The 13,848-nt window shown below is 39.7% G+C and overlaps 1 protein-coding gene across 1 annotated transcript in view; it reads left to right on the top strand.

The window, feature by feature from the left end:
• The window catches only part of LAMA4 (laminin subunit alpha 4), a 215,080-nt gene extending 202,444 nt beyond the window's left edge, over nucleotides 1-12,636 (top strand). The window contains exons 38-40 of the mRNA XM_073627106.1: nucleotides 3,930-4,023; nucleotides 11,915-12,034; nucleotides 12,153-12,636. Of these exons, the coding sequence (XP_073483207.1) occupies nucleotides 3,930-4,023; nucleotides 11,915-12,034; nucleotides 12,153-12,298 (360 nt within the window). The 3' untranslated portion in view covers nucleotides 12,299-12,636. The remainder of the gene's footprint in view (nucleotides 1-3,929; nucleotides 4,024-11,914; nucleotides 12,035-12,152) is intronic.
• The last annotated feature ends 1,212 nt before the right edge of the window (nucleotides 12,637-13,848 follow it).

Below are 13,848 nucleotides of genomic sequence, written 5' to 3'. Positions count from 1 at the left end.
ACAGGCGCAGTCTGCATTTCAGGCATTTGTCCCTGGGCGCATTTTGTCCTAAATGATAGTACCACTTGATGCACCGTCCAGCCACCACAGCTTTCAGTCTCATAGAATTTAACAGGCTGCTGGCAGCAGGGCTGTATAGTGCACCTGTGCCCTCCACACACACCTAAACGCCCAGTGAGCATGAGGCCTTGGACACGCTAAACGTGGCTAAATGCTTGTAAATTTGACTAAACACAGCTAAACCTACTTTAAAGCAGGAACATCTAAATGCAGAAAAAAATCAAAGTTGTTTATACTTCCCAGATGACTTCTGCTGAGTTTAGAAAAGCCAAATGCAGGAGTGCCCATGTGAATGTGGCTCCTCTTATTTGCTTCCTAAATATTCCTATCAAAGCGCTACGGAGCAGAGAAAAGGTGGACATGTTTTGCATTCCTAGCACAATTCACAATTCTGCATGCCTAACACAAGTTAGATTTCAAGTTAATTTCCCTTGGTATTGACAGTCAGCCCACATTCACACTGAGGGCAGGTTTGAAATCGTGCAAGTTCAGCTGAACTCGCACGATTTCAAACCGGCGTTTCAGTCTGACTTTGGGGGGTGATTTGACAGACATCTGTGCGAGCTCCTGCACAGATGTCTATTGAAATCGCCCCTGAAGTCGCTAAAAGTAGTGCAGAAGCTACTTCGGGAATCGGTGCCGGCAATAGGCTCCAATTTGACATGTCAAATCGGCCCAATGTGAACTTGGGCTAATTGATCTTCTTTCAATCCAACATATGCTTGGTTATCTCCCGAGCACTGCAGTTCGAAAAGCCAACTTTCTATCAGTCAGCCTAATAGTTCAACTGTTACGGTCAAATGTTACTACGGCAAAGAACATAGCTCTGACTATACAAACCTTAGTTGACAATCTGACATGCTTGTCCTTGACAATCTTGTCCAGTTTTGCTGTGGCTTTCCTCCAAAAATACAAATGTGTTTTAATGTCATGGCTGCAGTGACCAAATTCTGTGATATTAGAGTCCAGTCACTTCCTCCACTACATTTCCATCTTTCTATAACAATGTGATGACTGTTTGACATATCTGTTACTTTTACCTAGAGCAGCAAATTATTGAGATCCTCCTCACATGTCTACACAGCCAAAAGGTTTAGAGCAGAAAGTGAAGCAAAAATTAAATGTTGATCTGAAAAAGCCTTGCTTGTTATGTTATCTGGTACAATTTGATTGTTAGTTCATTTGCCTTTCCTTAAACCAAGAAGTTAGAGTATAGCTTTCATTATCTTGAACACTTATGGATTGGAAATTAGAGTACTGCTTGATAATGCACTTTTTTTGCAATTTGAAAACTGGCCTATTTTAATCCATTTTAATTCTGTTTACCAAATGTTTGTATATAGCAAGCAGCACTTACAAAGCCCCATGTTGCAGGTTTTTAACCACTTCAGCTCCGGAAGATTTACCCCTCTTCATGACGAGGCCATACGACACTGAGTTATTTAAACTAACACTTGCGCAGTTGTGTAACACTGTACCCAAATAAAATGTATGTCCTTTTTATCCCCCACAAATAGAGCTTCTTTTGGTGGTATTTAACTTCTGCATTTTTTTATTTTTTGTGCTACAAACAAAAAAAAGACCAACAATTTTGAAAAAACTCAAAATTTTTTACTATCTGCCAGTGGCGGCACATCCATTGAGGGCGCTTGGGCGCCGCCCCCTCTCTCCAGCCTTCCCCCTCTATGTACTATGGATAGATTCATGTATTGCATGAAACTATCCATGGGCGCTGTAGCCATTCCGCATTCAGTCGTCCGACCCCTTTTCATGCGCCAGGCGTCTGAATTACAGCAAGGGGGGGGTGTTTTTGAAACACCTGATTAGAGCCATGAGCTCTAATAGGCTTCAAAAAAGGTGCACTGCGAGCGCAAACCATTGCAATCGCAGTGCACCCAGGTGTGTTAGCAAAGAAAATGAATATTTACTTTGCTAACAATGAACCGCCTCTCAGCCAATGAGGAGGCCTGGATGTAATACCGAACACCTGATTGGCTGAAGGTGGAGGCGATCCTATTGGCCACCGCGCAAAACAGGAAGAAGATACGCACGGAGGAGTCAGAGGACACACAGAATCCATCGCCACACTACCACCACGATGGTGTAAGTGCCGGGCAGACAGCGGGTGGGCGGGGGGGCACAGTGGCTGCATATTATGGGCACAAAGGCTGCAATTGATGGAGCACTGTTGGCTGCATATGATGGGCACAGAGGCTGTATATGATGGGCACAGTTGGCTGTATATTATGGGCACAGTTGGCTGTATATGATGGGCACAGTTGGCTGCATTTGATGGGCACAGTTGGCTGCATATTATGGGCACAGTTGGCTGCATATGATGGGCACAGGTGGCTGCTTTTGCTGGGCACAGAGTCTGCATATGATGGGCACAGTTGGCTGCATATTATGGGCACAGTTGGTTGCATATGATGGGCACAGTTGGCTGCATATGATGGGCACAGTTGGCTGCATATTATTGGCACAGTTGGCTGCATATGGTGGGCAGAGTGGCTGCATATGATGGGCACAGTGGCTGTATATGATGGGCACAGTGGCTGCATATTATGGGCACAGTGGCTGCAATTGATGTTTTTGTTTCAGTATTTGTCAGAATTTTTTATTTCGTTTGCACCCCAACAAAAATTTTTAGCACCAGCCGCCACTGCTATCTGCTATAAAACACATCCAATAAAAAAAATGTAAAAAATCTAATTTCTTTATCAATTTAGGCAAATATGTATTCTGCTACATATTTTTGGTAAAAAAAAATCCCAATAAGCATAAGTTGATTGGTTTGCGCAAAAGTGTCAGTGTCTACAAACTATAGGATATATTTTTTTTAATACTAGTAATGGCAGCGATCAGCGACTTATAGCGGGACTGCGATATTGCAGCAGACAATTGAATACTATCTGCCACTTTTGACTCATTTTTGGGAACCAGTGACACTAATACAGTGATCAGCGCTAACAATATGCACTGTCACTGTACTAATGACACTGGCAGGGAAGGGGTTAACATCAAAGTGTTGACTGTTTTCCTAGCCAGTGTTTGTGTACTGTGTGGGAGGAGCTGTTACTAGCTTTTACTAGGGGAAGACATGGATCCTTGTCCCTGTTTTGCAGAGACCCAGGATCCATGCCTTCCCTACTGACAGAACAGCAATCTGCCTTGTTTACATAGGCAGACTGCCATTCTGCCTGTGTACCTAACGATCAGCGGGTGTCGGCAAACATCGAGTCCGCGGTACCCACTGTATATTATCACAGCGGGAGCGAGCCTCCAGTGGCATGCATTCGCGCCCGCTACCAGAAAGTGCAGGATCACGTATATATACATGATCCTGCACACAGCGGCCACCCTGTAGCAGTAAAATTGCAATAGGGTAGTCGTGAAGTGGTTAAAGTAATTGGAAAGGTCATTTTTGTATTAAAATAACAAACATGGTATACTTACCTGCTCTGTGCAGTGGTACTGGCACTGTCCTCTCTGCTTCTTCTCTGAGTGCCCCCATAGCAAGTGGCTCTCACTGCTCTCACTAAAGCCACTGAATGCAGGAAGTGAGCAGAATGGTGGCATCGTTGGATCGAGAGTGATGTCAGGTAGGTGTTTAGGGAGGGCAAAGAAGCAAAAAAGTGGAAGGTTTTACATTGATGCAGAGAATGTAGAGTAAAAAACATTCTGCTCTTAGAACCACTTGAATGCTTTCTACAGCTCAGGTGTCTTTATTTTCCAAGCCTCCATATGTGTATCATTCTCTACATTTTATTAAAAGAGAATATACTGTGTCCTTATCTGTAGATTGCTTAAATTCTTTAATTAATAATCTAATGCTATTTCTTACAAATATGTTCTTACTTTCAACACAGGTTGTTGTGAAAGTGAAATTTGGCAATAAAGATTTCTCTACAAATGTTGTTCCAAAGCAAAATCTCTGCGATGGCCAGTGGCACAGAATTGCAGGTTTGTATTACCTACATTTGCTATAGGTATTCATCATAACTATTTGTTTATTTCTAGTTTATTTATTTAAATCTTTTTTTATTTATATTATCTTAAATCAAATATACTAGCCTTAGAAAGAAAATTTAAAATTGGAAAATGGACTTTATAGGCACATGCATAGAATTGATAAAAATAAATTGAAATTTTAATAGGATAGAGTTAAAATCGTGGTTTACAAACATATATTAAAAAAGAAAAAACAACATTATAATATTATATGACCCCAAGAACTCAAATAACACCTCCAAATTATATAATCTAATCTAAATCGGTGTAATTAGAAATAACCAGTAGCAGCATCCAATAGGAGTAAGGTGCGTGGAGTAGTTGAGTCACAATATGAGGTCACAGAGAAAGTTCGCTCCACATGTTACGTGCAAATTTGCGCTTCTTCAAGGGTTTGCAGATCTACTAAACATGTAAAAGATAATGTAAAAAAAAAAAAAGTGCTGCCTCTTCCTCTTAAAAAAGCAGCAAATAAAGTGCTGAAACAAAGAAAAAATATATGTATATATAAAATTAATTCCTTAACCGTGACCAATAATGTGATTAGGTGTAGGTGCTGCAACTTAATTAGCCTGAATATATAGCTCACAGATAATGGAAAAAAGAGATTAAGTTTGCACAAACCTATATAGCATAATATGTGATAAAAATTGGTAAAAATCAAACTATGCAAAATAAAATACTGGTACATGCAAAAATTTGTTGACATTCAAGTCCATATAGTGAATCAAAAGATTAAAAATAAAAACAGCGATGTTATCAAACTGTGTTGACTTTCAAGTCCAAAAACATTTTATATATATATATATATATATATGATAAGTGATGATATCAAATATTCAAGTGAAAATTCGGACTTCCAAGTCAGTGTTGGTTCATAAGGGGGGGGGGGGGGGGCGATTACCGGATAAGGTGGATCCCCAATTACAGAGATCAAAAGGGCTCAGCAACCTGGATATTCCTCCCAAAATACCTCCGACACCGATGTGACATACACTCAGTAATGGATCAATTCAATGATGGGTGTTTCCTTTCAAAGCGCTTCCCGAAACAGTTTTTCTCCCAAGACTGCAGATAGCTGTTACATATAACGTTTCCACACAGCAATGGACAGTCTTCCTATTTGTTTCCCACAATCAATTTCGTTTACCAGGTAAAAGAAGAAGAAGCTTCATGGTGTAGTATTTCCATTAAAAGCATTTATTGCAAAGACTTCCATAAACACTAACATCCACAAACGATAAAATAATTTTTCAAACAGCCGCGGCTCAGGCCAGCCAGCTGATGCGTAGTGACATCAGAGACTAGAGCTCCACCCGTCGCGTTTCCCCTTACAGGGCTTCAACTGGGAACGGAGGCCAAGTCTGAACGTCACACACCATGCCTTAAATACCCATATTACGAGAGAGACACCAGGAAGTGACTTTACAGTCAGATTCCTCCGGTGTCATTGCTTCCGCTGGTTTCAAAAAGTGTTTAATATGTTTAAAAACATTTAAAACATTAAAAGCACAAGAAAAAACATAACATATTGGCGAGATCTATTTAACATCTATAATATATGTCCAGCAAATTGACAATACCAATCTATGTCAAATTAATTTGATATATTCATAATACCATATATTTTAGCAAAAAACTAAATAAAATAAATGCAGGACCACAGAATTATATTTATATTCCAATGGTCATACAATAAACATTTATTAAATTGAGAATTTAAAAAACCCATGTGATTGATTCATGTAGACACTTCGCACAATTGAGCAATTATACCAGGAAGGTAGGGATCTGATACAATTAATCAATGTGCAAACGTATCAAACTATTTGATACAAGGAGGGGCGGGGGTGTTTTTACACCTCCTCCCACCCACTCTCTGTAATATTGGTACCTATCTACAGCCATTCCCAAAAAGTGGACCAAAAAAATAAAATGATTAAAATAATATTATTAAAACAAATGATATTATTAAAATAAATTATTAAAATAAGTTATTAAAATAAATCAACCCACATTTTCAAATACATCAGTGGTGATATCTGGGGGCTAGAAAAACATTCTGGGTGAATTCCATACTTCAACATTGAGCTACCTCTCTGTTCAAAGCATATCAAGGTGATGAATGGGTGGGATATTAATACAAAAGAAAAGAAAATGAATGGGATATTGATACAAAGGAAAAAAAAGGGGGATAGAAAAAACTATCGATTATCAATAAAACAATTGACATCCCATTCGATATTGAGTCCCCAAGGGCTGTAACACTGGATGTCATATATCCATCTCATTTCTCTACGTGAGATACTTCTTTTGAGATTACTACCCCTCCAATGCGGTGTATACCTCTCTATTGCAATGACCTGCAGAAGAGAGGGGTCCCTCTGATGAGGGATACAAAAATGTTTGGACACGCTGTGTCCTAAAAAAAACCTTCTTATGTTGGATAGATGTTCACCTATTCTTATAGTCAATGCCCTGGTGGTCCTCCCAACATATTGGAGGTTGTACGAACACCTCAGAAGGTAAATTAGGTTTTTGATGTTTTACACATTTTGCACCTCTTACATGGAAAGAACCCTTTCAAGTGTCCGAACATACTAATTTTCTCAGGCGGGTCAACCACACTTGGAGCCAAAATGTCCTTCAAGGTTTGATTTTTCCTATAAATGACACTTGGTCTGTCTGGTAGTTGCTGCCCCAGGATTTTACTGTGTCAACACAGTTTGATAACATCACTGTTTTTATTTTTAATCTTTTGATTCACTATATGGACTTGAATGTCAACAAATTTTTGCATGTACCAGTATTTTATTTTGCATAGTTTGATTTAACCAATTTGTATCTCATATTATGCTATATAGGTTTGTGCAAACTTAATCTCTTTTTTTTCAAACATGTAAAAGAACATCAAATGAGTATATCATAATAGCCAATACATAAAACAAAAACAGTGTAAACAATAAAATAGTCATTTTAATAAAGTCCAGGAGAAGCCCAAGTCCAGTGACCACTAGGGGGCAGAAGACACAACCCTCCCATGGGGGCACATCCATATATATATAAAAAGGGGGTCTAGTATAAAGATGAACTAAAGAATGTGCATATGACAAATCAGGTATCAAATACTATATTCCACAGAAATAAATACTTACATAGTAAGAAGGTTTCTAAGTAGCATAACATAGGAAAATTATATGAATGTAGGTCAGACAAATAGTCCCCAGTATTGAAATAGTAAATTCTATAAATGATAAAAAAGAAAAATGCAATGGCAAGAACTGTGTATATATGTGCCAAACAAGGCCATAGTAACAATATGTATAAACAGAACACGGTCAGGCGAATATACTAGCCTGCTGAAACAATTTTGCACTGTAGGTTTGTAGATTTTTACAGCTTTTTTTATGCAGCAGTAGGCAGCACAGTGGCTAGGTGGTTAGCACTTCCACCTAGCAGCACTAGGGTTGTGGGTTCAAATCCCAACCATGGCACTACCTACCTGGAGTTTGCATGTTCTCCCTTTGCCTGTGTGGGTTTCCTCCTACACTCCAAAAATACGCTGGTAGGTTAGTTGGCAATTGTCCATAGTATGTATAAATGTGAGTTAGGGACCTTAGATTATATGTTCCTTGAGGGCAGGGACTGATGTGAAAGGTATAGAGGTACATCTCATAAAATTAGAATAGCATCAAAAAGTTAATTTATTTCAGTAGTTCAATAAGTAAAACTCATATATTTTGTTACGTTTTCAGTTTGCAGTGAAGCAAAAACAGAAACTATACATGTCCAAAACAGAGAAAGATATGCATTAACATAATCAGAAAGAGTTCGATAACTCCAGTGCTTCCTCCACAAGGAAGAAGTTCTCTGTACAGACTTAGCGTACATACAAATCAGGCAGTCACCAGCAATATTACAAAATTAAAATGCCAAAATTAACCTTGAAAAAATGGTAACTAGACAACCTGAGAGGGAAGAAAGGAGAGGGAAAGAGAAAGATAGAGGAAAGGAGAGAAAAGAAACAGAAGGGAGATAATGGTAGGGGAAGAGGATACCCTAGATGCAGGAAGAGCTAGGTCAGAAGAGTAAATAAACTGGGAGGGGGAGAGCCGAGAGGCTGTATAGCACCAGAAGTCTAGGACAGAGGTATGTGTATATAAGAGGCCAAGGTTCCCAAGTTTGTTCAAACAGATTGCTTTGGTCATTAATAATACTAGCAATTTTTTCATGAATCATGATCCTCGATATTTTATGTTTGAATCGGCCAAAAGATACTGCGGGTGTCTTGCATGCTCCTGCTATAGTGACTTTTGCTGGCAGCAAGATAAAATAGACAAGGCATTTCAAGGGGGTGTGGCCACCTGGTGGCAAATCATTAAGTAGAGCTAAGTGTGGTTGTTGTTCAATGGGGAGCCCTGTCACCTTTCGGAGGATAAAAACACTCTATTCCAGAAATGCCTCATTTTAGGACTTTGAAACTCATATATTTTATAGATGCGTTATACACAGAGTGATATATTTCAAGCATTTCTTTCTTTTAATTTTGATGATTATGGCTTACAGCTAGTGAAAACCCAAAATTCTGTATCTCAGAAAATTAGAATACTACATAAGACCAATAAAAAAAGGATTTGTAATACAGAAATGTTGGCTTACTGAAAAGTATGTCCATGTACATTATAATATGCACCATATGCACAGGGCTCCTTTTGCGTGAATGACTGCATCAATGCGGCATACAGTGGACCAACAGCAGCAGATGACATGGCACCTCAAATCACAGACAATGGAAAATTTTGCATTTCATTTGGAAATCAAGGTTCCAGAGTCTGGAGGAAGAGTGGAGAGGCACAGAATCCAAGTTGTATGAGGTCCAGTGTGAAGTTTCCATAGTCTGTGATGATTTGGGGAGCCATGTAATCTGCTGGTGTTGGTCTACTGTCTTTTAGTCCAAAGTTAAGGCAAGTCCAAAGTTAGCGCAGCCCTCTACCAGGAAATTCTAGAGCACTTCATTCTTTCCTCTGCTGACCAGCTTTATGAAGATGCCGATTTCATTATCCAGCAGGACTTGGCTCCTGCCCACACTGCCAAAAGCACCAATACCTGGTTTCATGATCATGGTATCACTGTGCTTGATTGGCCAGCCAACTCACCTGACCTAAACCCCATAGAGAATCTAGAGGAAGATGAGAGACACCAGACCCAACAATGCAGACGAGCTGAAGGCCTCTATCAAAGCAACCTAGGCTTCCATAACACCTCAGCAGTGCCACAGGCTGATCGCCTCTATGCCACACCGCATTGATGCAGTAATTCATGTAAAAGGAAGAGACAGATCATCTGTTACTAGTAATTAGGAACAGCGATCGCTCTGCTCCTCCTTAACCCCTTGATCGCCCCCTAGTGTTAACCCCTTCCTCGTCAATTACATTTATACAGTAATCAGTGCATTTTTATAGCACTGATCACTGTATACATGTCAATGGTCCAAAAAAAGTGTCAAAAGTGTCCGATCTGTCCGCCGCAGTCCCACTAAAAATCGCTCATCGCCGCCATTACTAGTTAAAAAAAATAATAATAAAAATGCCATAAATTTATCCCCTATTTTGTAGACACTATAACTTTTGCGCAAACCAATGTATATACGCTTATTGCGATTTTTTTTTACCAAAAATATGTAGAAGAATATACAGTATCTCACAAAAATGAGTACACCCCTCACATTTTTGTAAATATTTTATTATATCTTTTCATATGACAGCACTGAAGAAATTACACTTTGCTACAATGTAAAGTAGTGAGTGTACAGCTTGTATAACAGTGTAAATTTGCTGTCCCCTCAAAATAACTCAACACACAGCCATTAATGTCTAAACCACTGGCAACAAAAGTGAGTAAACCCCTAAGTGATAATGTCAAAATTGGGCCCAAAGTGTCAATATTTTGTGTGGCCACCATTATTTTCCAGCACTGCCTTAACCCTCTTGGGCATGGAGTTCACCAAAGCTTCACAGGTTGCCACTGGAGTCCTCTTCCACTCTTCCATGATGACATCTTGGAGCTGGTGGATGTTAAAGACCTTGCATTCCTTCACCTTCCGCTTCACAGATGCTCAATAGGGTTTAGGTCTAGAGACATGCTTGGCCAGCCCATCACCTTTACCTTCAGCTTCTTTAGCAAGGCAGTGGTCGTCTTGGAGGTGTGTTTGGGGTCGTTATCATTTTTAAATATTGCCCAGCAGCCCAGTCTCCGAAGGAAGGGGATCATGATCTGCTTCAGTATGTCACAGTACATGGTTCCCTCAATGAACTTTAGTTTCCCAGTGCCGGCAGCACTCATGTAGCCCCAGACCATGACAGTCCCACCACCATGCTTGACTGTAGGCAAGACACACTTGTCTTTGTACTCCTCACCTGGTTGCCACCACACACGCTTGACACCCTCTGAACCAAATAAATTTATCTTGGTCTCATCAGACCACAAGACATGGTTCCAGTAATCCATGTCCTTAGTCTGTTGTCTTCAGCAAACTGTTTGCAGGCTTTATTGTGCATCATCTTTAGAAGAGGCTTCTTTCTGGGACGACAGCCATGCAGACCAATTTGATGCAGTGTGCGACGTATGGTCTGAGCACTGACCTGCTGACCCCACACCCCTTCAACCTCTGCAGCAATGCTGGCAGCACTCATACATCTATTTCCCAAAGACAACCTCTGGCTATGACGCTGAGCATGTGCACTCGACTTCTTTGGTCGATCATGGCGAGGCCTGTTCTGAGTGGAACCTGTCCTGTTAAACAGCTGTATAGTCTTGGCCACCGTGCTGCAGCTCAGTTTCAAGGTCTTGGCAATCTTCCTATACCCTAGGCCATCTTTTTGTAGAGCAACAATTCTTTTTTTCAGATCCTCAGAGAGTTTTTTGCCATGAGATGCCATGTTGAACTTCCAGTGACCAGTATGAGAGAGTGGGAGCGATAACACCAAATTCAACACACCTGCTCCCCATTCACACGAGACCTTGTAACACTAATGAGTCGCATGACACCGGGGAGTGAAAATGGCTAATTGGCCCCAATTTGGACATTTTCGCTTAGGGGTGTACTCACTTTTGTTACCAGCAGTTTAGACATTAATGGCTGTGTGTTGAGTTATTTTGAGGGAATAGCAAATTTACACTGCTATACATGCTGTATACTCACTACTTTACATTGCAGCAAAGTGTCATTTCTTCAGTGTTGTCACTACATTAAGGTTTAATAAAATATTTACAAAAATGTGAGGGGTGTACTCACTTTTGTGAGATACTGTATATCGACCTAAACTGATGAAGAAATTAATTTTTTTACATTTTTTATGGGATATTTATTATAGCAAAAAGTAAAAAAAAATGTTTGTTTGTTTGTTTCAAAATTGTCACTCTGAAAACCACAGAGGTGATCAAATATCACCAAAAGAAAGCTCTATTTGTGGGATAAAAAGGACGTCAATTTTGTTTGGGTACAGCGTTGCATGACCGTGCAATTGTCAGTTAAAACGACGCAGTGCCGTATCGCAAAAAATGGCCTAGTCATTAAGGGGGCAAATCTTCCAGGTCTGTAAGTGGTTAATGTGTGTATATCATACAGTACTTACAGTACACTTAGGATCCTGACCATGAAAATTATTCAGATAAGAAAACACCGATTTCCACTTGTGAATTTACTCTCTCTCTGTATAATTTAAAAATACATGTAAAGGAAGTGAAGTATGTGACCACTATAGCAGAATACATTTTCAGAAGTAACAACTTAAACTATATATCAAGTTTAACCAGTGAACATCATCCCTGTGTCTTATTGCAGTTATAAGAGATGGCAATGTGCTGCAGCTGGACGTGGACTCTGAGATAAACCATGTCGTAGGTCCACTGAACAAAAAGCTAGTTAACCTTAAAGAGCCTGTGTTTGTTGGAGGAGTTCCAGGTAAGAACGGCCACAGCATAACCCCTTATACAAGCTACCCTTGTTTGCTTGTTTTCCATTCTAAATATATTTGTGATTATTAACATTTTTTCTTTTATGTGTTTTCTCTCCCTTTTAGATGCCTTGCTTGCGCCAAGTCTGACAACAAGAAACTCATTCACAGGCTGCATCCGCAACTTTGTGATAGACAGGCTGCCAGTGAGCTTTAGCAAGGCCTCCCTAGTCAGTGGAGCAGTTAGTGTAAACACCTGCCCTTCGTCCTAACAGTGGCAATGTACAATTAACTTTGTAATAAATCTATGTTCAAATAAAGAATGTCCGTTTTAATATATAAAATAATATGTTATGGTGAAAGAGTATGAGAACAACTAACACGCTGCTTGCAAGATAGCTGTAAAATCCCACTTGGAGAACAAATACTCAATTTTATTATTATAACACATTCACGAAATCCTGGTGATGTTAGCTGCTTTGCTTTGGAGATATAAACATTTTAATATATACATAATGATGGTCTCATCTACTTTAGACATACTGTATATGTGTTATATTAAAAAAAAGCAATTACACTAGCTGGAACTACTACAGTAGCGATACCTACAGATACCTGATGATAATGTCTTTTGTGTAAGAAATTAGATTTTGGAGGTCTAAAGCCTTGTACACATGGTACGATTGTTGGACAACCGAGGGTCTGATTTTTGTCAAAAGGGCGTGTGCCAGGATCTTGTTTCGCATACTAACTTTACGTTACACAAATTGTCATGCCACAAACACGAACATAGTGACGTATTACGAGGAATTTCAGTTCTTGATTGCAAGCCTTTGGGCCCCTTCTGCTAATTTCGTGTTTGGTGAGCATTGATTCCGAACATGCGTGTTTGTACTTTTCACTTTTGTGTGACGGATTTGTGTACTGACCATTCGAAAATCTGACGTGGAGCTGTCGTTTGACAAAGATTTACTTGCCTGTCATCCAACATTTCTTGGCCGAAAATTGGAAAACAATTGTTGAAAGGAGAGTACTAACGGTAAGAACTTCGGACAACAGCCTATCAAATGACAATCCCCTTCTGATTTTCTTACCGTGTGTACAAGGCTTTAGGCTCCATGCACACTGGGATTAAAAAAAATGTCTGTTGTCTTGGGAGTAAAAAACGCTCATATAGAGGGTTTTACGTTTTTTCTGCCAGCAAGCTCCAATCAGAAACGCGATCCAGAAGGGGATTTATATTCTGCCTCTAACCGTTGAGCTCAAAATATGCCTGTAAACGTCCTAATGTGTTTGGACACATAGGATAACATTGAGCTGCTTCTACAGGCAGAACACAAAACTCCTGTAGAAGCAACGTTTTTTTAAGCCAGTGTGCATGGAGCCTGAGACTTCCTTTCCACTTCCGGTTTTGGGTGGGGGTAAATCAGCAGTTGAGCTGCATTTTTACCACCTCCTTAGGCTACAAAGACAGCCATAAGGGGTTGTTCACATGCCGCATCCATAACGCTTTGCTTTTCAGCTTGGCAAAAATTATCCTCCTTGTTCCTTACGGTGGGAAGTACTACAGAGAAAAGTGGCTCACATGTGCACGTACAAATTGTTACCAAAACTGCAAATGATTCTATTGTGCTAGAAACTTCATCATAGTTTTCAAAACTGCAAATAGTGCTGTGTACCAAAAATCTTCAACCATAAACAGAATTATAAAGTGCTAATAAGAGAATGTGTGTTATATATATATATATATATATATATATATATATACACACAGTATCTCACAAAAGTGAGGACACCCCTCACATTTATGTAAATATTTTGT

This window comes from Aquarana catesbeiana, linkage group LG04 (assembly GCF_042186555.1).
Source record: "Aquarana catesbeiana isolate 2022-GZ linkage group LG04, ASM4218655v1, whole genome shotgun sequence".
In the NCBI taxonomy this organism is placed as follows: Eukaryota; Metazoa; Chordata; class Amphibia; order Anura; family Ranidae; genus Aquarana; species Aquarana catesbeiana.
The sequence above is the reverse complement of the archived record's forward strand: the minus strand, read 5'-3'. Positions and strand labels throughout refer to the sequence as shown.